This window comes from Amphiprion ocellaris, chromosome 4 (assembly GCF_022539595.1).
Source record: "Amphiprion ocellaris isolate individual 3 ecotype Okinawa chromosome 4, ASM2253959v1, whole genome shotgun sequence".
NCBI lineage: Eukaryota > Metazoa > Chordata > Actinopteri > Pomacentridae > Amphiprion > Amphiprion ocellaris.
In genome coordinates, this window is record NC_072769.1 from 36,578,686 (window position 1) to 36,603,202 (window position 24,517).

Genomic DNA, 24,517 nt, shown 5'->3' on the forward strand with positions numbered 1-24,517 from the left:
AGAAAGCTTTAGAAAAAGACGCGCAAAAATACAACAACAAACAACTAAAATACCCCCCAGTCACCGAGATGCAGATTGCATGGGACTAGTATTATCCCAGGTGCACTGTAAATAGTCCTTCAGTGATGTAGTTCATATTATTTTATTTTACAAAGCATATGTGCTCCAATAAATCAATTTCAATTTTGTTTTGCGTTTCTGAAAGTTACAGATAAGTAATAAGTGTGAATATTTAACTAACTTAAAATTTTCTATCCTAAAGTTGATTTTACTGAAGTTCTCACAAAATTGATTTAACAAACTCAATTTTAGAGCGTTTACCAAATCTACAGCTTTCGGACACGCCCACATCCTGCAGGACGAACTTTTCCGGGCATTATTCAAACACTGGCGCCTTCCTTCTGTTGACTTGGCCTTCAGGGAGAACCTATACATCACGCGGACTTGTAAGTAACCGTTTTCATTGCTCATAATTAGGTTTTAGCCGAATGGACATGAGCCTGCTGCAATATTTAATCCCGACTTTAATGCAGAAGCATGGCTTGTCTTGTTTTCCCACTATGTTTGCCAGTATTGTAGGCCACAAAGTCCTTAGCATTGCTTTATGTGGTGTAGTGAAAAACGGCTAACCTTACAAAGTTTATTTCGTAGACAAATGCGGTTTCTACTTCATATCGTCTACAAATGTTGTCTCCATAATCGTTTTCTAGTAGGATTATAATTATTTTTATTTTGCTACTGCTATTTATTTTTTTACTGCTACTTTCGAAATTCCAGCTAGCAGCTAGCTGTGCGCGGGGCTAATGCTAACATGCAAGCTAATCATTAGCAGCGCTGTTGTAGTTCCTGTTCGATTTTGTACGGATGGCCATACAGAATCGATTTCTGGGGCTCTGTTAAACACCGTTTTTGGAGCTCCGGATAGTGCAGCTAATGCTAGCAGTGCGTGGTGACTGGTGGAATCAACCAGGATCATTTCTCCTAAATTGCTGCGGCTGCAGAACAGCTGGTGTCTGAGCACTGCCTGCACACTCACACACTTACTGCTTGTTGCTGTTATGGCAAAGACAATTACTGCACAACAGATAAAAGCCGCTCTCCCATGGATAGGGAACGACAGACATGGGTAGTGTGGTCTGTGTAAAGCTTTTTTGGAAAATATTTTAATATTTATATATAGATACTGGATGTCAGATTTGCATGGCCTGTAATCTTTAAAATGCACACAAAAACAGGCTTGAAATATTTTACTTTCCTTCTAATGAAAATAGAATATATAAAAGTGTATATTTTTTAAATTAAATTAGTAAACTAGTGAACTTTTCACAATATTTATATATTTATTGACATGAACTTGTAGATTGTTAATCCACTTGTTCACTTGAGATATAATTTTTTTTTTGATCAGTTGGTTCTTTACATTGAAATCCCTTTTCATGTTTTTGTTGCTTTTTCAGAAGACCTTCGGATGAGAGAAAATCAACCCAGAAGCTCTGTGTCAACATCAGGTACAGCAATTTAAATCCTAAAGTAAATCCACCAGGCTAGCGGTTATTGCAGTACATGGTTTTTGTGTCATACTGTAATTTACACACAATTTTAATGTGTTCAGTCATTTCCTCACCCCCATACGCTTGATGGATAGTCAGGTGAAGTTCAATAATCAACAATTAAACGTTTCTAAAGCTTCACAGGGAAACATAGATCAAATAATTCTAAACATTATCTTAAACTATTGCTATAGAGTGGGGCTTGACAAAAGGATTGACAATGCCTGCCTGAAAGATTGGGTTTAATTATTCACTTATAACTCTAGGATCCAGTGGCTTCAGTTCTTAAGAAGAGAGATGTGACCCTGAGATGTCTCACTGACTACATGGGAAAGAGTGTTGAGGAGCTCATCTCTGACTTCAAAGTAAGTATTGTTTCAGGCCAGGACTGAGGTCAGTCACTCAGTCTGGTCAGACACTCAGTCAGAGTGAGAGAAATGGACATGTGACTGTCCTGCCAGTAATTTAAATCTTGGTTGGAATAGAGTCAGTGCCATTCTCATGCAGATATGTAGGTGTTCATTGGTGAGCAGAGAACGGTACTTGCTTTTGATAATCTTCATAGTGGAAAAAGCTGACTCACGGCTTTCAGTTCATCCAAACATAGTCAAGGTGTGCAGTGCTACGTTGGTTAGACCAGGGAACACTCTCAGACACAGTCTGTAGCCAGAAAGTAGCAGGGTCAGTTCCCTCAAAATGCTCTTTTAATGCAAGATTTTCTTGCAGGTCAGTGAGCTCAAGCTGTAGAGATCCTGCATGTGCCCACTTGAATGTCTGTGTCACCTCCTTCGAAAATCCTCCGAGTTGCCTGATGAGGAAAGGATTCCGGATTAGCAGGAGGAGCTGCTGCCCAAAGCAGAAGCTGTTGAACCTTTTACTGAAGTTTCCCATCAGATTGTTTATGAACTCAACATAGGGAGAAACATGTCCCTGTGTTGAGCTGGTGATGCCTGCTCTACATTATAATCAACAGAAATCAAAGATTTCATTCTGGAGAAATGAATGAATAAATGTTCCCACTAGATGGAGCTATTGCACAGTAAAATAATTTGTATGTCAGTGTTTTAGCAGGTGGGAGTCAGTTCAGAATGATTATGGATGTTCAGAGCACACCTGCAGCTCTGTTTTCACATTGTGGACTTTTATTTATCACTTAAAATGTACATTTTCAGTTTCTGTTTGTTACAGGTGATAATTTGGACGAATGAGCTGAACAGACTGGTAATAAGGTGTCTCATTTAAAAAGCTAAATAAGCTTCTGCTACTTACATCATCAGCAGAGACATCCAAACTTCCTTCAGGTGTGTGTAAATGCAGCTCTCCCTCCTCACTTGCTGTCTCCAACACAACTCTACATGTAATACAAACATAACAGTCCTGGCTGACATTAAATCAGTGTTTTCCTGTTCAAATATACCTACTTTGAATCTGATGAGCTGTATACACAAAATGAAGCATTGTTAGTTCAAGTTCAGACACTGAATCAGGGCGTCACAAGGTCCTTCTCTGTCCAATCATCTATTTAAGTCCATCCCACCTACTTAGTGTGCTTTATAACCGAAGCAGCATTCATTCATTCTGCCTGATCAGCACATGGCTGCTCCACCTGTCTAAAGATCTGCAAATTGTTGCTGCCATGGTTATAAAACTCAATATTTGGAGATTTGTTCTTGCCTTCTGACTAGTGATGGCGAGATGAAGCTTCATGAGGCATCGAACCACTTGAGCCAATTGGTTTGAGAAAGGGTTCATTTCTTGAAGCTTCATGTGCCTTTTTAATTGCACCCTGGGGACAAATTAAGTTTTCTGAATCTGACACAAATCTGCCTACTGGCTGAGTGTTTAAACACAGGCAGCTGTATCTGAACCACATGCCTGATGCACTGAACTTTTGTCTGTTATGGCTGTTTGGAATGACTATGAAATACAAGAAAATGTATGACCAAATAATTTCTGTACATAAATTATCACACGTGTATAATAAAATATATTTTCATGTATTCTGTGTGTGTAAATTTTTCCCAAATGGTGGTATCATACTTTAGTTTCTAATTCTTTTGTTCAGACATTAGGTGAATGGATAGATGTTATTTACCTGCTTGACAGTTTCGGCGAACACTCGCCTTCCTCAGAAGCGTCTCACTGACAGCCTGTGACGTGTCAGCCAGCAGATTTTGACAGCCGGCATTTGCGGCCCAGTAGAGTCACCAGATGCACCGGACCAACCACGCCCACACCGTAATGGCATGTCGTGGTGAGCCCAACGGACCCGACCATCTCACCAGGCATGCTGCATCCCCCGCTGTCCTATTTCCTCTGGAGTATGGTGTCCCAGGTGTGGGAGAGCATGAAGCCTCCTTCATCCCTGTTCATGGCTTTCTCCGCCCGCCTCCTGATCTCCATTGCCTCCTTAATCCAGCGTTTCAGTTTGTTTTCTTCTTTTGCCCCGTCCCAGTCCGTAAAATGATTGTTCCTTTTGCAGTGGTCAAATATTGCAGATTTGAGATTTTCCTGTAGTGCCTTTTCTTTCTGTGATCTTGTGAGTCGTGTTGCTGTTTCCTTTTTGCATTCCTTCTGATGTTCTTTTTTCCTTGTGTGAAATGTTCTCCCTGATGTATGTGTTATTGCAAGAGTTGCATGGTATCTCGTAAATGACATTGCACTTATTGTTCTGCTCGATATTATCTTTTGGGTGCAGTAGAAGTTGTCTAAGTTTTATGTGTGGTTTTACGGCGGTGCCTATGTTGTGTTTTTTCATGGTTCATTGGATGGGTTCTGTGATCCCCCGGATATACGGTAATGTGACTATGGTTTTATTGTTGTCGTGTGTCTCGTGAATGTTTTGTTTTTTGCTGTTTCTTTGCTTTCTGTTTGGTTTTTACCTGTTGGATTCCTTTATTGATGGCCCACCTGGGGTACTGGCAGTGTGTGAGTGCTTGTTGAATGTGTTGCTCCTCCTGTTCTTCTGTGATGATGGTGGTCCGTTCAGATAATGTTCTGACTACTGAGAGTTTGTGTGTTGTTGGATTTTCTGAAGTCCAAAGCAGGTATTGGTTTGTGTGGGTGGGTTTTCTGTAAACTGATTTTTATGCTGCCGTCGTCCTTGTGGTGGATGTTTATGTTCAGAAATGCCAGTGTTTTATTGTGCTCCTCCTCATGTGTAAATTTGATGTTGCCTGTGGTGTCGATGGTGTTGAGGTGGTCTGCAAGGGGTTGTGTGTATCCAGTTTTAACTTTTTCCAATATGTCGTCCACGTAACGTTTCCAGAGGGTGGGTTTGAGAGGTGGTGGTGCTGTGGTTATGGCTCTTTGTTCCAGGTCCTCCATAAAACAGCTGCTCATTATGGCAGAGAGAGGGTCTCCCATGGTGAATCCCTCTTTTTGGCTGTAGATGATGTTGAACTGGAAATAAGTGGACTTGGCAGTGAACTGTAATAAGTTGTAAATGTCATGAACTGTGAGATTTGTGCGTTTGTGGAGTGTTTTGTCCTTGTGTAGACGTTCCTGGACTATGTGCAGGGTGACGTCTACCGGGGTTTTGGTGAATAGGGATACTACATCGTGAGAAATGAGGATCTTGTCTGTTTCTGTTGTTAGGTTGCTGAGTTCTTTGGCCAGTTCTTTAGAATTTTTGCAGTGGTGTTCTGTAAGTCCAATAAGGGGTTTGATTATTTCTGCCAGTGCTTTGGATAGGTTGTATGTGACGGAGCCTATGCTCTCTACTATGGGTCATAGAGGGGAGTCTTTCTTGTGGATTTTTGTACTGTATATTCGGGGGGTGATCGTATGCTTCCTGTGTTATTTTCTTGCTCTCCAGAAGTGGTTTTAGCAGGTCTTTCAGTATTTTCTTCTTTTTTTTCTGTGGGATTATTCTTTAATATTTCATCTGTGTGTTAGCTAGCATTGTTTCCATTTGTGATGTGCATTTTTTGGTGTCCATAACGACTATTGTTCTTCCTTTATCTGCAGGTAAAATGGTGATGGTTTTGTCCTTTTTTAATGAGTCTATGGCTGCTCTTTCTTGTTTAGTGATGTTGTTTTGTGGGAGTTTTGCTGTCTTGAGTATGCCTGCTACAGCATTGCGTAGTTTGGCCTTTTGGCCTTGGTCCTGGATTTTTTGACACGCCAGCTCTGTGGCCAGGATGTATTCTTCATATGGAATAATTTTTTGGTGTGATGGCATAATTTAAACCCTGGGATAACACTTTCTTTTCTATTCCTGTAAGAGTTCGTTGTGATGAATTATGTACCCATTTTTGGTTTATTTCCTGGTTTGCGCGTTTGCTCCTGTCTCTTTGTTGGATTAGGTGCTCCAGTTTTTTCCTCTGCTGGTTTTTAGTTATTGTGAATTCTTGTTCGTGTGCGTGTTTAAGGTGCTCTGTTATTTTTTGTTGTGTGTCTTTATCCGTTGGAAATTGTTTGATGAGATCATCCATACCCTCACTGATTTGTGCCTTCAGTCTGTCGATTTTGTTTACTGTTCCTCTTATCCGTTCTTTGAGTAAGTTCTTTTTGGCTCTGATGATTATCTTTTCTGCAAAAGTGCAAAAACGGTACAAAAACGTGTTATTTAAAAGTAAGTAAATTCCCATTCAGGTTGTATTGTTGAATTTGATTTTCTGCAATGTAATTAATAGCTCGAGTAGTGTATGAAATGTTGCTTTGTAGAGGTGCTCCCTACATAGTTGACTGTATAGTTTACTAATGGACCCTAGATGAGGAGTAGGGAGTGAGTGGATAATTTAAATTATTGCATTGGCAGGTCTTTTTCCCAATACAATCCCAGTCATCTTCATGAGCACAGCCACATTACCTGAAGGTACTGAGAAGAACTGATGCAGTTTCAGAAGGTATAAATTACAATTTTAAATGCCAAAATAGTTGCTCCGATACACTGACATTATTTGAAAAATCTGTGCAAAGATGTGCAGGATATAAATAACCAAAATGTAGATCTGTCTTTCTAATGAAATCAGGCTACAGTATGTTGTCTCATAAATCCAAACCTACTCATTTGGCACTCTGGGTAGGATGACAGCTCTTAAAATCAGTGATATTGAAACTCATCTGGACTGCGGTATCTGTACATTAATAAGCTACAATGCTACACAAAAGACAATACAGAGAAGATTGTTCATTACAGTTCAGACTATATATATACAGCAGGAATTTGACAAGATAAACTCTGTGAAGCTGTTCAGTTATGAACGGATTTGTTAGTAATGTTTTCTTCATTTGTGAAAGTGACATTAGCGATAACCTTTGGACAGATAATATTAGTATGATCAGTTTTTCAGGATCCTCTGATATCAAAGTCTAGGTACTGTGTGGTCTTTATTGAGGGAAAATGCCCGCTGCTTTCTAGCTCCTAGTTTGGTGAAACTGTCCTGCTTCTCAGAAATTAATTTCCTCTGTAAAGTGGCTGGACTCAGCCTTAGAGATAGGTTGAGAAGCTTGGACATCTAGAAGGAGCTCGGAGTAAAGTCGCTGGTTCTGCATGTAGAAAGGAGCCAGTTGAGATGGATCAGACATCTGATTCAGATACCTGCTGGGAGACTTCCTTTGGAGGTTTTCCGAACACGTCCACCTGGGAGGAGACCATGGAGTAGACCCAGAACCCACTGGAGAGATTATATATCTCACCTGATCTGGCAAAGCCTCGGGATCCCCCTGAAAGAAGTGGAAAGTTTTGCTGTCATGGACGACCTGCTTCACCTGCAGCCTCCACGACCTGACCCTAGATAAGTAAATCACTGAATGGTTATTACAGATGTATCATTTAAAAGTTGTTCTGGCCAAAACAGTTTGTAGTTTTATTAAACCTGTCTGCAAGTTTACAGACTCAATCTTTTTTATTTATTTTTTTTTTTATGGCATACTTTAAATTTTACATATTTATATATTTCTAGCAGTTAATGTTTTTCTGCTGTTGTAGTCAATCATTTTGAAGTATTCTATAATTTGTGTGTACTTTAACTTGCCAGTACTGTTTTTGATTGATTTAATTTAATAATTGTAGCTTTTTTTCTGTTGCATTTTGTATGTAGTCTTTTCCATGTTTAATTTTTACCTTTGCCTGCACACACTGCATAAAAAACCCTGCTTGCTATATAATTGGTCCCTTTGCATAACTGTATCATTCAGTGCTCTGCCCATCAAAACCACAAAAGAGGTGCTATCTTTCAGAAGAACACTGTTTATCCCTCCAGTGATTAATCTTTTCCATCAATTAATTTCGCATTAGTGCTTTATTAGCCATGATAGAAAGCATCAGAGACACTCACGTGACATTAAACTTCAAGAGTTGCACAGCCAGACTCTCACAAAAGCCCTCCATGGCAAACTTGGAAGCTGCGTACACATCATTAAACACCACCCCTAGAAAAACAGCACATATTTAACTTCCACTTGTTCACAGCATGAAGAGTTTCACAGATCTGCTTGTTTGTCCCTGTTAGCCAAGACATACACTTGTATTTAAACTACATTACCTCTTCATCCATCCACACCTCCATCTGTCCATCATCCACCCACCCACCCACCCACCCATCCATGAGACTGAAGCTGACAAACCTGTTATTTACTCCCTGTATCATTTAACAATGCCTCCCTCCACCTCCTCTCTCCTCACTCAGCCCTCCTCTGTCCCTGCTCACCTTGTAGTCCCATCACACTGCTGACCACGATGATGTGTCCTCCTTTCCTTTTCTTCATATCAGGCATCACCTCCTTGATCATGCGGATCACCCCAAAGAAATTGGTCTCAAAAACTTTCTTCATCTCCTCAATGGGGATGCTCTCCACTGGACCCACCAGGCCGATACCTGCATTATTGACTGCACAGGAGAAGAAGAAGGAAACGAGGACAGAAGAGTCATCAACATTAGACACTGGAACAATCTAAGGTACAGCATGTTGAAGAGGCGTTCACTTTACTTACTTAAGACGTCCACATGTCGGTCTTTAATGCCGTTAATACACTGTTTGACCGACTCGTCACTGCAGACGTCCAGTACAGCCAGAGACAGAGTTTTTCCATATGCATCCCCAGCAGCTTCCACCAGCTTATCTTTGCGTTTCAGATCACGCATTGTGGCGATTACTGCAGACAGGAGGGTGACGAGGAGAAACAATTAACATCTGAGGAATCATATTAATATGTAAGTGCTGTTTGTATGAATTTGGCAACACATGTTGTGTCTGTTATGTGTGCGTACTAATCATCATTATTTAGATAAAAGCCAGAAACAGTCACAGCTACTGTTTTCTTCCCTGTTGAGAGTCTAGAACCAAATTCCTGTTCCACTAGGTAACATTTACATTCACTGAATGAATAATAACACTTGCAGCTACTGTCAGTGTTACCTTATGCAACACACTGAACCACAAAGGGGAGTTTTAATGAAAAGATCTGACTTGAACCTGCAATTTTAAATCTTTTAATCCCAACCAAACCTTCATCAGGCCATTTTCATCTGTGTACAGGTGTTACTCTTTTGATCAGTGTAGTTTGCCAAAGTAGCCCCACACATAATTATGCTTCTTTTTGTCATGGACAGCTTCCAAATGTGAGTTTGTGAATTAATTTAACACTCCCTTCTCACAACTACCCCTTCAGGCGGCTGCTGTAAATAGAACGATCAGGCAGCCTGCCCAGGTATATGAGGTTAGATACAGACAAAACATGCAGTGCCAAGCTAAGTTCACTGGCTGAAGTTCTACATGGGCAGACACAAGATACACACAGTACGAGCCAGGCAATAATTAGCCCAAACAAGCGGCGCTGCGGGTTTTACCCTTTGTCTGATGTCTTATGAGCAACGAAGGGTCAAGTTGAGATCAGAGGTATATTACTATGTGTAGGGCTGCAGGGAGGTGATCCTGGAATTCAGTGAAAGCAAAAAAAACACCCAGTAATCTCAACATAGCCTGGCATGACCTCTACTGAGGGTAACAAATGTTTCACTTTCAAATACATGCTGTAGATATTTTTTTATTTATTCTTCAACTTCTTAGGATGCCAGTAATTACTATTAATTTACATAAAGTGTAAACATCACTTAGCAGATGTGTAAGTTGCTTTAGTTTTAGTCAGTAGTAAGTGCAAAGTAATAAGTTAGTGGAGGAACAGCAGAAGAAATGCCTTCAGGTCAACAGATTAACAGCAAGGTTCACAGTGATGTAAAGTTTATATTTACAAGTGAAAAAACAGATGTTATCCTTCAGGTGGGACGATGGTTGACGCTCAGTATGAATAAAATGAGCTCACATTCACTTCCCTCTCGTCACCACCTTTATTTCTTGTCTGTTTTCTAACATAAATGACATTATGCAGGTGGAATACAGTTTGTATAAAACAGTGAAGTGTTTTTATACCAAAGACAGACGGTGTGTGTCTGAGATCTGCTGTTGAGGAGGTTTTGGATGGAACAGACAGGCAGTGGGAGGCAGCTAGTAGAGGCGTGAACACAGCCTCAGTTTGGATTAGATATGGTCTGATACCACATTGACTTCATTTCTCTGTGGCAAAACTTGAGTTTTGCTCTGTTTGTACTGGGAAAAGCTGCTTCTTGGCATCTTGGCACACACATCTGTTAAATTGTTGAGGTCTCACAGATCTGTTTTCCAGAACTTGGATATTTTTGTTCAAGTGACACAACCTGATTAACTGATTACAGTCTTCTATAACATTTGTGACTTCATTAAGACTGAGACTAATTCTCTGAACCTGGTCTCACTTTATACACTGGAAAAAAATGTTCCTCTCAAAACAAGAAAAAACATTTCAGGGAAGTTTTACCTTGAAATAAGTGAAAAAAATCTGCGATCAGAACAAGTGCAAAACGGCTTGGTAATGTTGAAATCTTAAAATTAGCTGGGAAAACTTATTTTAAGCTATATTTTACCAGGATTGTCATGCTTAGGTGTCTTAAAATAAGCCAGACATGCTAAAAAATAGCAGTTCGTCGCTCAAAAATAGATTTTTGCTTTCATGTAACCATGTTTGAGATGTATTAAACTTATTTTGAGTTTTCTTGTAAAATTCAACTCAAAACAAGATAATTTCAAGATTGTTTGACTTAACGAGATATTTAAGATGCGTTGTCTTAAAACAAGTCCCTCTGTCTTGCTGAAATGTCACTTGTTAAGTGAATTGATCTTAAATCAAGTGGGATTGTTCATATTACTTTTTCAAAATAAGGCTTGTTGGAGGTTTAAACTGCAAACGGGACCTCAGCTTTAATTCACTGCTTTGCTGTGCAGTCAGATAGATAGATAGATAGACAGATAGATAGATAGATAGATAGATAGATAGATAGATAGATAGATAGATAGATAGATAGATAGATAGATAGATAGATAGACAGACAGATAGATAGACAGACAGATAGACAGACAGATAGATAGATAGATAGATAGACAGATAGATAGATAGATAGATAGATAGACAGATAGATAGATAGATAGATAGACAGATAGACAGACAGACAGACAGACAGACAGACAGACAGACAGACAGACAGACAGATAGATAGACAGATAGATAGATAGATAGATAGATAGATAGATAGATAGATAGATAGATAGATAGATAGATAGATAGATAGATAGATAGATAGATACTTTATTAATCCTGAGGGAAACTGAAGTGCTCAGCAGCTTACATACAACATAAAATAACAAAAAGACAAGTTAGTAACATTAACAATCAAGGTTAGTATATACTCTGAAAATCTTGCTGTACAATACTATACTATAAAAAACACTTTTCATTTTAAAATCTATAAAATACTGAATGTCCTTAAAATTCAATATACAGTATTTACACATTTCAAGGCATGGTGATTTAAAGTGAATTTGACAGGTAGTAGGAAAACAGTTATATTGAACTACCTAAGGTGTATGGACATTTTACAATCACATCGGTCCTAATGTGATCATGACTGAGAGCTGGAGGATGAGTGGAGATCTGAGGAGACTGTTAGAGGATAAAACCCACTGACACAGATGCACTGAAAAAAATCCAACTTCAGGCCTCATATTTCCATCTCTCACAGCTATGCCTGGTGCAGATTTGTTTTTTCTGTGATATTATTTTACCACCACTGAGCCTCAGATAATCCTGTTGTGTTGCTGCAACACTTGTCCATGTGACTGACCGTGTAGAAACAGACTGATAAACAATAGAAAAGTTGGAGGAGATGTGGCGCCGCCTGGTGGTCAACAAGATTATCCTTCAAATGAGTCGATATTTCTATGAAGGGATTACTTTATCTATCCATCCATTATCTATACATCACTTAGTCCTCATCAGGGTCACAGGGAGCTGGAGTTTATCCCAGCTGACTGAGAGTGAAGGCAGGACACACCTGGACAGGTCGCCAGTCTATCACAGGTCCACACATAGACAAACAATCACTCACACTCACACCTAGAGACAACTTAGAATCACCGATTAACCTCTGCATTTTTTAGGACTGTGTTAGGAAGCCGGAGAAAACCCACACATGCACAGGGAGAACATGCAAACTCCATGCAGAAAGATCCAAGGCCAAGGCCGGGACATGAACCAGGGCTCTTCTAGCCGCAAGGTGACAGTGCTAACCACAGAGCCACTGTGCAGCTCCTACTTTATCTACTAATCTAAATTAAATAAATATGACTAGATTAAACACAAGGATATCACTAAATTCCCTGTATACTGCTGAATATTTAGGCTCTAGTGCTCTTTTTTTTTTTCAAAATTATGCTGGAAATGTCTTTATTATGTAAAGCAAAACACTAAATTCAGGCACTAAGTGTAACTCAGTATTATGACAGCAGTAAGACTTGCAGGAATTCTGCATTTCTTTCAAATATTTGCTCTATTGTACATCAGCTTTCTCATTTTCATCATCCCTGCTGAATAAACACACATGTAAGCTGGATTCAGTCTTCTGTCCGCTTGAGTTTGATGCAGTAACCTCTTTAAATGTGCATGTTGCAGGTATATAATTACATCAGACATAAATGAATTCATTTTTATTCATTTATATACCTCTACAATACTATGATAAGTTTGTATTTCAGCAAAATTTCAGCTCATGTTAAGATTTTCTTCACATTCTGAACATATCAAATCATTAATTTACGTAGATGGCACTTTTATAACAACTCGCATTGACCAACATGCTGAGCAGTTTGACAGCAACAAAAATGTGTGGAAAAAAGCAATACAGGATGAAGGCTTGTAAAATCAATTAGCAAAAAAATGTAAAATAAACTGAGAACACAAAATAATAATAGTAATATAAGACCATTAAGAGGAACCAGAAGTCACCGAAAACATACATGTCATGCGATGTAAATGAAAATAACATATCAATGGAGAGAGAGAACACTTCATCATGGAACAGTTCATAGCTGTTGCTCTGAAGGTGCACGATGCTTCAAGAGTAGAGTCAGAGAACCCAGCTGCCCACCCATGCATGGCTTTACAGACAATCACATTTGTGTTTGATAAGCTGAAGAATAAAAAAAACTTTTCTTTCATCAACACATGGTTGCATCTATGAGTAACAGTTTTTCCAAATAAATGTGATTCTTTCATGTTTCTAGTTGGGGGAGACAAATACATGTGTTCTAAATATTGAAGGCGACGTATCTCCGGTGGACCCCCTGAGCTCTACACTTATGCTTTTGGCAGAATCACAGTCAGAAATTTCTAATTATCAGCGTTTTTTCCTGCACCGAGGAGTTTTTGGTGCCCCCACCAATGAGTTTTAAGTGAGGATTGTTTTAGCAAGTTCCAAAGGAATTACCACCAACAAGCTAGAACTGAAAGTCTGTATTTTTAAAGAAGTTTTGTTAATTGGGGGTTCATTTACTCAAGTATAATAGACATTTTTGTTCATCCTATCTTCATGAATACCAGAAAAATGCAGATTTCTGTCAAATAAGCTCAGGCTCACTGCTTTTACATGGAACAATCATGCTTAATTCCTTGTCACCCCCAAAAGGCCCAATATGAGCCAGAAAAAACCTTGATCATGACATGCTGAACAGGTGAAACAATAGACACAAATAAAAGCTAAATCTGTCTTTCTGTCTGTCGTTCATACACACAGACATAGGACTGCAGCTGCCAGGCATACATATACGACAACCTGCAGCAGCAGAAGGTAGGGACTTAGGAAATATGCCTGGAATCTACTTTCTTCTTCTTCAAACAGTCCGTATATATGTGTGCCTGAATCCAATTTACTTTTGTTTCCAAACCACTTCTGTTATCAAAACACAGACTTCTAGTAATCACTGTACATCATATTAAATCTTATTTCTCCTGTCATTTAACCCGTGTTTAAGCACCTAAAGAGTGTCCTAAAAGTGTCCAAATGAAGCCGTTTCTCTCCATTCCCAAAAACCAAAACTAGTTTATGCATCTGTGTATAAGATGAGGGCTAGAAAGTACTCGCTGTTTTATTCCAAACATCATCACAAAGAGAGAATATATGATATGACATTTTTGACATTTCTTCTGAGCAAAATGCCGCTGCAAGATCAGATCACACCGGGAGCAGTCATTCCTAATAGTCACATTTAATTATCCTGTCAAGTGGAGTAAAGGCCCACATATCTAACCTAACCCATGCAGACATATATATATATATATATATATCTCCTTTTAAATATATATACATATATACATATATATATATATATATATATCTCCTTTTAAATATAGGTCAGATTTGGCCCAGCATGCACGTGATCTCAATAAAAAAACAGCAAAGAAACATCCTCTTTAACAATAGAGACTAATGTAAATGTATGAGGCAGGACAAGGACGTGGGTGCATGTATGTGCATGCACTGACTTCATCCATGAATTTCTCCTGAAAACTCTACAGGAGTTTAAAAACTTTCAGTGAGCTGCTGCTGTCTTTTGATTTCTCCACATTATAGAATTAAAAAAAAAATAAAAAGGTAAAACCTAAAAGAGAGGTCAAGAAGCAAGTTCAGTTTTTTTATTGTGCATATATGAAGAGTGTGGTGTGTGTATATGTTTGAAGAGAGAGTTGGGTGGGCAAAGACAGACAGGCACTGGAATTTGGAATCTGCAGCAGCATAGTTTTATTAGTTGGGCAGCACCGTTGTCCTGTCCTAGCATGCTGCATGTGTGAGTGTGTCAGTGTGGGTGTGAGATGGTGTGTGTGTGTGTGTGTGCGCGTGCTGCTTTGGAGTGCTGCAGATGTAAGGTGGCACAAGCCTCCACCCTTCATGTTGGATGTTTTCTATTAAGTCTTATAGAGACAAGCATTAGCAGGCAGGTTTGTATCCAAAGCACTGAAACAAAACGCAGATGTGCTCTGGCGCATGTGCGTCGCAGCCAGTATTGGAACTTTACGCGTGTGCGCGACGGATAAAGGCATCACACAGTCCCTTAAATCACTCAGACAGTAATGATGCTAATAATGACACGCGCAGTCATTATGTTTCAGCCTAACCCCAGCAGTCTGAGGAGGCGGGAGGGGAGGGAGGGCTCGCCCCGGACAGGGGAGGAGAGGGGAGGAGAGGGGAGAGAAAGTGAGGAAAGTTCTGTGCGAGTGCAGCAGAAAACACCTTCCCAGATTAAGTTTTTTTTTTCCCTCCCCCGCAGGTTTGTCGTCTTCATCCGTCCATGCAGCGGTGAAACAGCAGAGAGCAGGACGCACAGAATCACCATCACTCCAATCTGCCTTCATGCCTGCGCGCTCTTAATTGCCAGCTATCGGAGTGCGCGCAAAGACGCACGGAGGTGACGCGCTTGTAGACTGATAAATCTCTGTGGTGCGGAGCAGAAGGTCCTTTTCATTGCACGTGGAGCGCACAGGACCCACGAAGGAATTACCGGCTGCCTTATCAATACCAGTATCAATATCAATAGCCGCCGATGAGATATGATGGCTCGATGGAGTCCAGTGCGGGAGACGTGGCTGCTGCTGCTGGTGGCCACATTGGTTTACGCGTCAAGAGCAGGTAGGCTGGAATATCCAGGAATGTTTCTGTGTTTTTATGTAAACCCTCTAAATTCTCTTTCCTTTTGTAAACTGATAGAACGTTTAATTGGTCCCTCCTCCTCTTCCTGCTCTAACTGTCACATCATTTGTCACCACCTTCCTCCAGGCCCTCCTAAACCAAGAATGCCACCTTTAACCCATCCGCACCTTTATCTTACTCGTTTCCACTAAATGCACTCACTGTCAGGCACTTGTGCATGTAGCCAGAGTTGGGTTTGTTCATTGGTCACTTCCTAAGACTCCCCACTCTCTCTTCCCCCTACATACAAAACTTCTCACTATTATCTCCTGAGGTTCCAAAAAGCTGTTTTGGGCTCCATTTGACAGATGATGTTGTCTTGTCAGGTCCTGCTGGCCTAAAGCTTACTGAACTGAACTACCCCATTCTCCAGGCTCCTGGAGCCCACTGCACATTTGCTAGACAGTCGAAAGACATCGGCCTATATGTCTAGACTTGTTCCTCCATACCTGCTGCATCAGTGTGCTCTCTCATACAGCAGCTTACAGGATATTTAACCTCGGCAGCTGGGTAATGGAGAACAGACTGAGGAAAATTAAAGTGAGCTGGGACTCTTGGTTACATTCAGCAGCCCCTGGAGCTGCACTTGAGCCATGTGAGGAGGACTTTAATATCCAGGGCCTGGAGAGCCAGGTGTCACTGATTCTTATCGGCAGAAATTCATGTGGTCCTCAGTGCTAATTTCAGAAAATGCTAAAAGCGGCACAGTACTCCTCATGTGGTCACTATAGTAGTTCAGCTTCCCTGAGGGACATGGTGACCAACAAAGAGCTTTAAGTTTTATTCTGCTTGGTCCAGATGGACTGAACCCTAAACATAAAGACAGACCAGATGAGTCAGGTTATATTTTAATACTGAATATTAAATTAGAAGTTGTTCGGAAACTATCATTTATGTTACGTGATGTGTAATAAAGATAGTCACTAGTTGTCATGAGATTGATAAATTTTGCTTGTTTTTTCTCTGTAAGACAACTTGTCCATATTGGCTTAAAAGAACAGGAACAAAAATGGGCCATATGTTTATTTTCTTTCTGTATGAAAATAACAAAACCACTCTTACGTCTGCTTGATAAGTAATCGCTGGAACAATCAGCTGATTAGCTTAGCTTAGCTTAGCATACATAGCGGAAACAGCTAGCCCTGTTCAATCCAAAGGTACCAAAATCTGCCTACCAGCACCTGCAAAGCTCAGTAATTATCACACATTTAGTATATCGTTTAGTTTATTTATCAAAATATTGTGGTTTGTCCTTTAAAAGTTGAGATTTAAAATTCACTCATGAATCTGGGAACTGCTCCAGACAAAACAAGCTTTACTCAAGGAGGGATATTGATGAATATCATATGAAATGAGGGGAAGCCTCAGACCAGCTACTAAACAGACCCTGAGTTGAGCTTGTACAGTCCGATAATTACACACATAATGTCTTATTGGGCTTTTAAGGTCCACATCATCAGCAGTTCTCATCTGAAGCGCTCAGAAAATCCAAGGAAAAAGTCCCTCCCCCCCAAAAAAAACCTCCAGCTGAGCATTGCATCTTTTGTTGTCCTCATTTAATGGCTGTTTTATTTACAAGGCAAAAAATCCACTGGCTTGTTTCAAGACTACATCAGCAGTCCAGCGATCAGGTGACTTGGCAAACCGTCCACCATGTTGTCTCCACCTGCTTTCACTGAGAAGATGCTGAGAAAGCATGAAACCGTTTATGTTGTGTCTCAGCAACCTTTCAGCAAGAAATAGCTGTCTGCCTTTATCCTGGACATTAAGAAAAACCTGAACATTATGATTTAAAAGTTTTAAAGTGTTTCTAAAGCCGTCTGTGTGTTACGGTACTATTATCCAAACACACACACATACTCAAACCTCATTCTGTCTGTGAAGTTCATTACTGAAGTGATGAATGCGACCTCTGGACCTTTGAGGTCATCTGAGGTCAAACTAGTCCAGAGAGTGAGTCCTGCGGCATCTCTCAAGGTGTCCTTGTAGACAAGAATTTATTAGAAAATACCCCCGCTGGTAAGGAGAAACACAGATTCACAAATATTGAAAACAACACACACATACACACACAGCATTCTTTCATTTTCCTCTTAGTGAAGTTAGCGGACAAACTCTTGCCTAACACCTGTTATTAAAGTGTCTTCAGCTACGCGTCCCTGTTAATATTGTGCTCACTGTAAAATGTGGTCACACACCTGGCTGTCAGCAGGTTGGGTTAGGTCTGAATTATGATTGTAGACATCTGAGCAATGTGGTCAAGTTACGGTCAAGCTTGTCGTGCTCTGGCCTAAGGTGTTTCAGACACTTACCTGCCTCGCTGTCTTTGTCTAACAGGTAGCTTTCAGCCTCAGCCCAGCTATTTATTGCTCCCAAAATATTTAAAGTGTTCAGGATTCAAAAAGCTAATTTGTTTAGTTAATGTTTAGTTTAGTGCCAGTGTGTGGGTCAGTCTGACCCTTTAGGTGCAGACTGAAATATTTCAATGAAGAGTGGATGGATTGCTGAACATTTTTTGTCCATTTCATGATAAATTGTACTCTGCAGTGATCCCTTAACTTTTCATCCAGCACCTAGTCAGAATTTAAATTTGTCAAATATTTGTTTGAGGAATGCTCATGAAACTAACAGCGTTCTCATCTGTGGCAGCTGTATTTTGCATTTAGTGCTTACTAGAAAATGGTAGCATGCTAACCAACCCATTCTCATTCCTGTGGTGTCAGATACCACCGTCTCAGAGATATACGCAAGTTTCCTTTAGCATTGGTGCCACCTGCATTAATATTCAACACCGGTAGATGTATGGGAGATTTTTCAGGTTAAACTAACTTCAGGAAGAGGTTTGGGGGTCAAGGCAACAACTGAGGTTGGTGACCTTTTTTGTTTTTTTCACTTGTCTTGCTTTATCTATTCTACTTTCATTTTCACTCACTGGAATAATAGACTGAATAGACTGTTTGTTAGAATAGAATAGAAGATTTTTATTGTCAATTTCTCTATATATCCAGGACATACAGAGGAACTGAAAAGACATTTCTCTCACATCTTTGTATGAGCGCCATATATTTAAAGAAGGATCAAAATACAATGTAAATACAATAAAGTAAAATACATAAAATACACTACCAGTCCAAATTTTGGACGCACCTTCTCATTTAATGTTTTTTCTTTAGTTGACTGCCCTATTTGACAACTGTTAGAATCCATATTATGGCAAGAACCAATCAGCTAAGTAAAGACAAAAGACAGTCCATCATTACTTTAAGAACTGAAGGTCAGTCAGTCCAGAAAATTGAACAAAACTTTGAATGTATCCCCAAGATCAGTCACAAAAACCATCAAGCGCTATGATGAAACTGGCTCACATGAGGACCTCCCCAGGAAAAGAAGACCAAGAGTCTCCTCTGCTACTGAGGAGAAGTTCATCTGAGTCTCCAGCCTCAGAAATCACAAGTTAACAGCAGCTCAGATTAGAGCCTAGATAAATGCCACACAGAGTTCTAGTAGCAGACACATCTCTACAGCAACTGTTCAGAGGAGACCAATCAGGCCTTTATGGTCAAACAGCTGCTAAGAATCCACTACTAAGGAAAAGCAACAAGCAGAAGAGATTAGTTTGGGCAAAGAAACACAAGGAATAGACATTAGACCAGTGGAAATCTGTGCTTTGGTCTGATGAGTCCAAATTTGAGATCACTGGTTCCACCCACCGTGTCTTTGTATCCTGCAGCGACATGCCATCCCATCCAGTTTGTGTTTAGTGGGACCATCATTTATTTTTCAACAGGACAAAGACCCCAAACACACCTCCAGGCTGTGTGAGGGATATTTGACCAAGAAGGAGAGTGATGGAGTGCTGCTTAGGTCAGATGACCTGGCCTCCACAGTCACCTGACCTAAACCCAATCCAGATGGTTTGGGATGAGATGGACCACAGAGTGAAGGTAAAAGGACCAACAAGTGCTCAGCATCTTTGGGAACTCCTTCAAGACTGTTGGAAAACCATTTCAGGAAACTACCTCATGAAGCTCATGGAGAGAAGGCCAAGAGTGTTCAAAGCAGTAATCAAAGCAAAGGGTGGCTAATGCAAATATTGAGATTTGAGATGTACAGTAGCGCAAACTCAAAATACATCTTGTTAGAACACTGAGCAGATGCTACAAGACAACATTCTCATGACCTAAAAGGGAATGACTGTAGCAACACTGACAGAGAACATTTGTTATGGACTCATAATGTTTATTTGTGAGGCTTACAGGTTTTTTAGGTGTATTGAACTACTAGTACATGTTGAAAAATGACACCAACGGTGTGTTTTAATGTGACGCCAAGGGGTCCTGATAAAGCAACACTATATGGCAAATTGGGAGTGAAACTGACACTGCTGATTCACTAAACTAAGATAACGTTAAAAAATAAGCATAAAAAATAGGCATTTCTACCTGTAATGGGAAAACCTTCACTGATAGTGAAGGGGCTACCATGCGACTCATTGACCACTGGGAGTGTCTGGAGCATCTGAAATGGGGGTTCTAGATTTGGAGGATTTTGTGCAGTGGTTGATGAGAGCAATCCTTTAAAGTGTCACTTCAAGCAGATTTGTTTTAAATGAGGTTTTTAGATCAGTTGGAGCAGAATGAAACACATGAAAGCATTCCTCACAACAGAGATTCACAAGAAAAATAAAAGAAGTACTCGCCAATTAAGCTTTTTTTTTTTTTACCAGCAACACAGCCTTTATACATTTCACTTCATTCATATGAGAAGTAAGTGATGATTTGCTCAATTTCTTTAAAATGAAGATAATGTTAAAGCTTTTCTGTAATAGACGTGACACTCTTTAAAGAGTACACAGAAGTCTAAAGTGGATTTAAGGAAGGATTGAAGTCTACATTCATACATTCTTCATAATTTGTACCTTTTTTATTAGCAAATCACATCACACACAAATTGTCTTTTCAAAACATCTTTAAACATGCATATAGTGGGTCTTTAAAAGTCCCTCTCTCTCATATCTGTGTATCCAAATTATGTATCTAGAAGGTTTTTTTTCTTTTTCCTTTCTGCTTTAAATTACTTTGAAACGCTTTCTCCAGACTGCACAGATCTATGAAATATTTGCCTCCCTCTTCGTCTACATCTCAGCCCCTCACTGCAGATCGAGCACACCAGCTCACCTGGTGCTCAGACTGTAAAAATACTCTATGCAGTTGCAAAGTTAGCAATTCAGCCGCTTGTGCTCGAGCTGTAAATTGGGTCAGAAGAAGAAGAAGAATAATATAGAGAGCCTGTAAGTTGACAGAAGTGGTTCGTCAGGTTTGTCATGTCTAAAATCCTGGCTGTCTAAATTGTTGTTTTTGACAGTCATTGGTACTGTAGTTTCAAGGTGTGTCTTACAGCATTAAAAATCAAATACCTGAGGGTCACGAGAAGGTGTCTTTAATATAGACAGTACTTTGGTTTCTGATTGAATAGCTGCCAAATAAGGGACATTTCAACCTGCCTCAGCTGTACTTAAGTTGTAATTAACATGTAAACATGAATGTATTATTTAATTTAATTTATTATGATTTTATTTAATTTATTTTTAAAAATGTAAACAGAAGTTGCACTGAATTCCAAAATTAAGATGATTTTTTTTACATCATTTTGCACATCTCAGGTTTTTCTTCTCTTGTTTCACCTCTGGTTAAATAGCACTCAACTGGGTGATCCTATTACTGACCTGCCAGAAATTGTTTCTAAATTTGAGCTATATTTGGATGGAAACCCAGCTACACATGAACATTACACAGTACCTGCTGCACATCTGCGAGCCATTAGATGTCAGAATTAGTGCTGTTTGTCGAAGTGTTCCTTCTCCGTGCCATGCTGTAATTGAAATCAGATTACTGCAAATTCACTTGTAATGTATCTGTACAGAGTAGTTTTCTTGCCCAATCAGACAGTCAGCAAAAACAGATCCGCCAGAATTGAATGATTAAGCTCTATAAAAAGTCTGAAAAACTGTTAAATCATTGTTGATCAGTTTGTGAAACAGTTCAAAGTGACTTATAGTTGGGTGTTTCTTTAACTTCTAAAGCAGTAGCAGCCACTGACCAGAAGTAGTAATAATTTAATTTATGGAGCAAAGAATTCTTCTTTAATAACAAGTGGTTGCGTAAAAGGTTCTTTGGACTTTTCTACAAGAACCGTCTGGTTTGTTTAGGAATAAGTCTTTGGTACTGCTTAGGCTCAGTGTTTCCGTTGATCATTAAGCATTCTGTTCTGCACCGTCATTGTTTTATTGTATAGAAACATGTGACCAGGAAATAGTGCACATAGATGATTAACATTATAGCCAACTGCGAAATGCACCTAAGTAATTCAATAACAATTAATAAGAGCATTTGCTTAATACTTAGCTTACAGTCACACAAAGTGATGTTGTTGATGTTAAAATATCGATTATAACACGTCCTGCACATCCAAATTAAAAAACACCCTGCATATATCGCTGATGGTCGTCTTGAGTGTGATTTTTTTTTCATCCACTCTGCCTATAAATCATTCTTCTGCTCAGTCTTTGTTCTCCGAAAAATCAAAGCCGCCATATGATGCAACATCCAACAATAATAGAACGCAGAGTCACATAAAGCAACGTGTAACTGTCCGAGAAGAGCTGGAAGCCTTCGACTGACAAATATTGATGCAGCCTTTGATGGGTGTTTGAGCGGAAGATTAGTCTCTGTTGGAATGAATGTGCAGCCTGTGAGGGAAACCTTTTGGACAAAGACGGGAGAAGACGACGACTGAAATGTTGAGACGAGAGATGAGCTGTGATTTCAAGACAGATTCCTAGAAGGAGTTAAGGAGCACATATCTGTCTGTCTGCGAGCACTGATATTAAGAATTCATCTATTCATATAAGCGTGTGTGTGTGTGTGTGTGTGTGTGTGTGTGTGTGTGTGTGTGAGACAGCAGGAGAGACAATCCAGTGTGTTTCTTTGATCAGAGCCAGCTGAACTGTGAGGAAGGAAAACATGTGCCGCCTCTCTCCCATTCTTCTTCCCTGTTTCTCTCCTTCTGTCTGGTTTTAATCTCTCTCTTTTTATCATTGGTTTGGTTTTGTCTCTGTGGACAGAAATGTCAAGTGCTTCAGGGACGTTTGAGAGAAGTCAGCAGGGAGAAAGAGAGAGACAGAGTTAGCACAAGAAAGAGGAAAAGTTAAATGACTGTAATGACAGGCTCCTGGGGCAAATCCTCTGTGGGGGATTTGAACCCCGGTGTGTTTTTGTGTGTTTTTGGTACAGCGTTGGAGGCTTGGCTAAACCTTCGTTCTTGTTTCTGCAAAAGGCGTGTTATTGCATTCTTTGCCATTACTGAGATAATGACAGGCTAATCGCAAACACACACATACAGCCACACATGTACACAAAAAGAAGAAAAAAAAACCTTGTCTTCACTCGTACACACACAAACACAGACACACATCTGGTTTCCAGAAATTCTGCAGTCTTTCCAATATGGTGCCAGTTACGCTGTCAGTGTGTTGTTTGTCTGTCTGCTCCACTGTGCCCTACTTGCAGAAAAGTGAACTTTAAACAGAGAGGGATCCCTGAGAAAAGACAGCGGCTCCACTTGCACTCCACTGTCTCGTCAAACAGCATTTTCAAACAGAACCGCTCAGTTCAAGTCTTGCATTGTCCATCCAACCTTCCATTCATTCATTCACAGTTCAAGCTGTAGTTGGTCGGTGCAGTTTCTTTGTTCAAGTCTTCATAGAATTCAATGTTTCAGCTCTGAGTTATAGCTTACATAAGAGTGTGATATATAGTCTTCACATGTGGAAACAGCCCACTGGTATTGGATGTGGATTATCAGATGAGGTAACTGAACTGATATCAGTAGATGAAAAGTGGGATTGGTGCCCCTCTGACTGCAGTCCAGCCAAAAAGTACTAGAAAGAGGCACATTTTTCATTTTCTCCTCTACTAGTGGTGAGTTTTAGGTGGTGCATTTCATACAGTGGTAGGATAAATTAGAGAAATTAGCATAAACTTAAGTAAATCCTTGTATCTAGTATTTGTAATATATATTGCATTCAGTGGCTATAACCCAGCAGACACTAGGATTCCTGTTGATGCCCTTTCAGACCTGATCTGCAGCCATCTTTGTTGGTCGTTCTGCGAGATTTTTGACTTCTGTCTGGTCTCGTGCAGGTGAAGCACATGATTAGTCAGATTTAGGTCAGTTGAGTGACTTGGACAATCAAGAACATTCCATCTTTTGGATCTTTCTGTTCAACTACAGTCGTTGTGCTTTATGTAGAAGCTTACGTTTGACATACTCTGCATGTGCATGCATGTTGATCATGGTGCCCCTCACACCAGAGTTTAGAGCCTCGGGATAACAGCAGCAACTGATGGAGACCCGCACACACTGTTATGTATATACAGCACACTAAATGTTCAGTGTGTGTGTGTGTGTGTGTCTGTCTCAGAGAGGGAGTGTGTGTGTGTGCGTACATGCACATGTGGATGTAGTTTTGAACATTCATCAACATCACAGGGCAATATTAGCTGATGCTTTTAAGTGCACACTGAGTAAAAGGAAAGTTTCCATGTCTCGTCTTGTCCTCTGCATTCAGATGTCAGTGCTGCCGATCATTTCTTGGTATGTATGGCTGAAACCCTTCTTCCTCTGCACACTGTTGTTGAGCATCAGAAGCAGTGTCACCCTCATGCTCTAGTGTTTGGGCACCTGAATCTACCTTCTGGTATCTTTTTAGCTGTAAGAAAAGCATGTGAACAGCTAGTCATCCTATTATTGTACCAGAAAAAAATGACTTTATACCTCCTGTACATTTTGTGTTGTAATCATGTGGCAGCACAGGGTCACTGAGAAAAAAGAACATAAAGACATGCATGC

The 24,517-nt window shown here is 40.0% G+C and overlaps 2 protein-coding genes and 1 long non-coding RNA gene across 3 annotated transcripts in view; 2 read left to right on the top strand and 1 right to left on the bottom strand.

Moving 5' to 3' along the window:
- Nucleotides 1–342: 342 nt before the first annotated feature.
- LOC111579998 (uncharacterized) lies at nt 343–3,531 on the top strand. Its single transcript, XR_002747133.2, has 4 exons — nt 343–446; nt 1,458–1,508; nt 1,817–1,915; nt 2,277–3,531. It is a non-coding gene; the product is annotated as an uncharacterized LOC111579998 (long non-coding RNA).
- A 4,261-nt stretch (nt 3,532–7,792) lies between these two features.
- LOC111563102 (retinol dehydrogenase 8-like) lies at nt 7,793–8,677 on the bottom strand. The gene is made up of 3 exons (XM_035944335.2): nt 8,491–8,677; nt 8,207–8,386; nt 7,793–7,928 (listed from the first exon to the last, which is right to left on the bottom strand). Exons 1-3 carry the CDS (start codon nt 8,639–8,641, stop codon nt 7,831–7,833), a joined length of 429 nt encoding a protein of 142 aa, XP_035800228.1. The 5' UTR covers nt 8,642–8,677; the 3' UTR covers nt 7,793–7,830.
- A 6,437-nt stretch (nt 8,678–15,114) lies between these two features.
- LOC111563103 (collagen alpha-1(XI) chain-like) overlaps nt 15,115–24,517 on the top strand; it is a 44,654-nt gene continuing 35,251 nt past the window's right edge. The window contains exon 1 of the mRNA XM_035944333.2: nt 15,115–15,547. Within this exon, the coding sequence (XP_035800226.2) occupies nt 15,469–15,547 (79 nt within the window). The 5' untranslated portion in view covers nt 15,115–15,468. The remainder of the gene's footprint in view (nt 15,548–24,517) is intronic.

Excerpts from the sequence above, each read along its gene's own strand:
- LOC111563102 (XM_035944335.2), bottom strand. The coding sequence starts at position 8,641 with ATGCGTGATCTGAAACGCAAAGATAAGCTGGTGGAAGCTGCTGGGGAT. Across the intron at positions 8,387-8,490 it reads CCGACATGTGGACGTCTTAA|TCAATAATGCAGGTATCGGC; the intron begins GTAAGTAAAGTG and ends TCTCCTGTGCAG. Across the intron at positions 7,929-8,206 it reads CAGTGTGATGGGACTACAAG|GGGTGGTGTTTAATGATGTG; the intron begins GTGAGCAGGGAC and ends CTGTTTTTCTAG.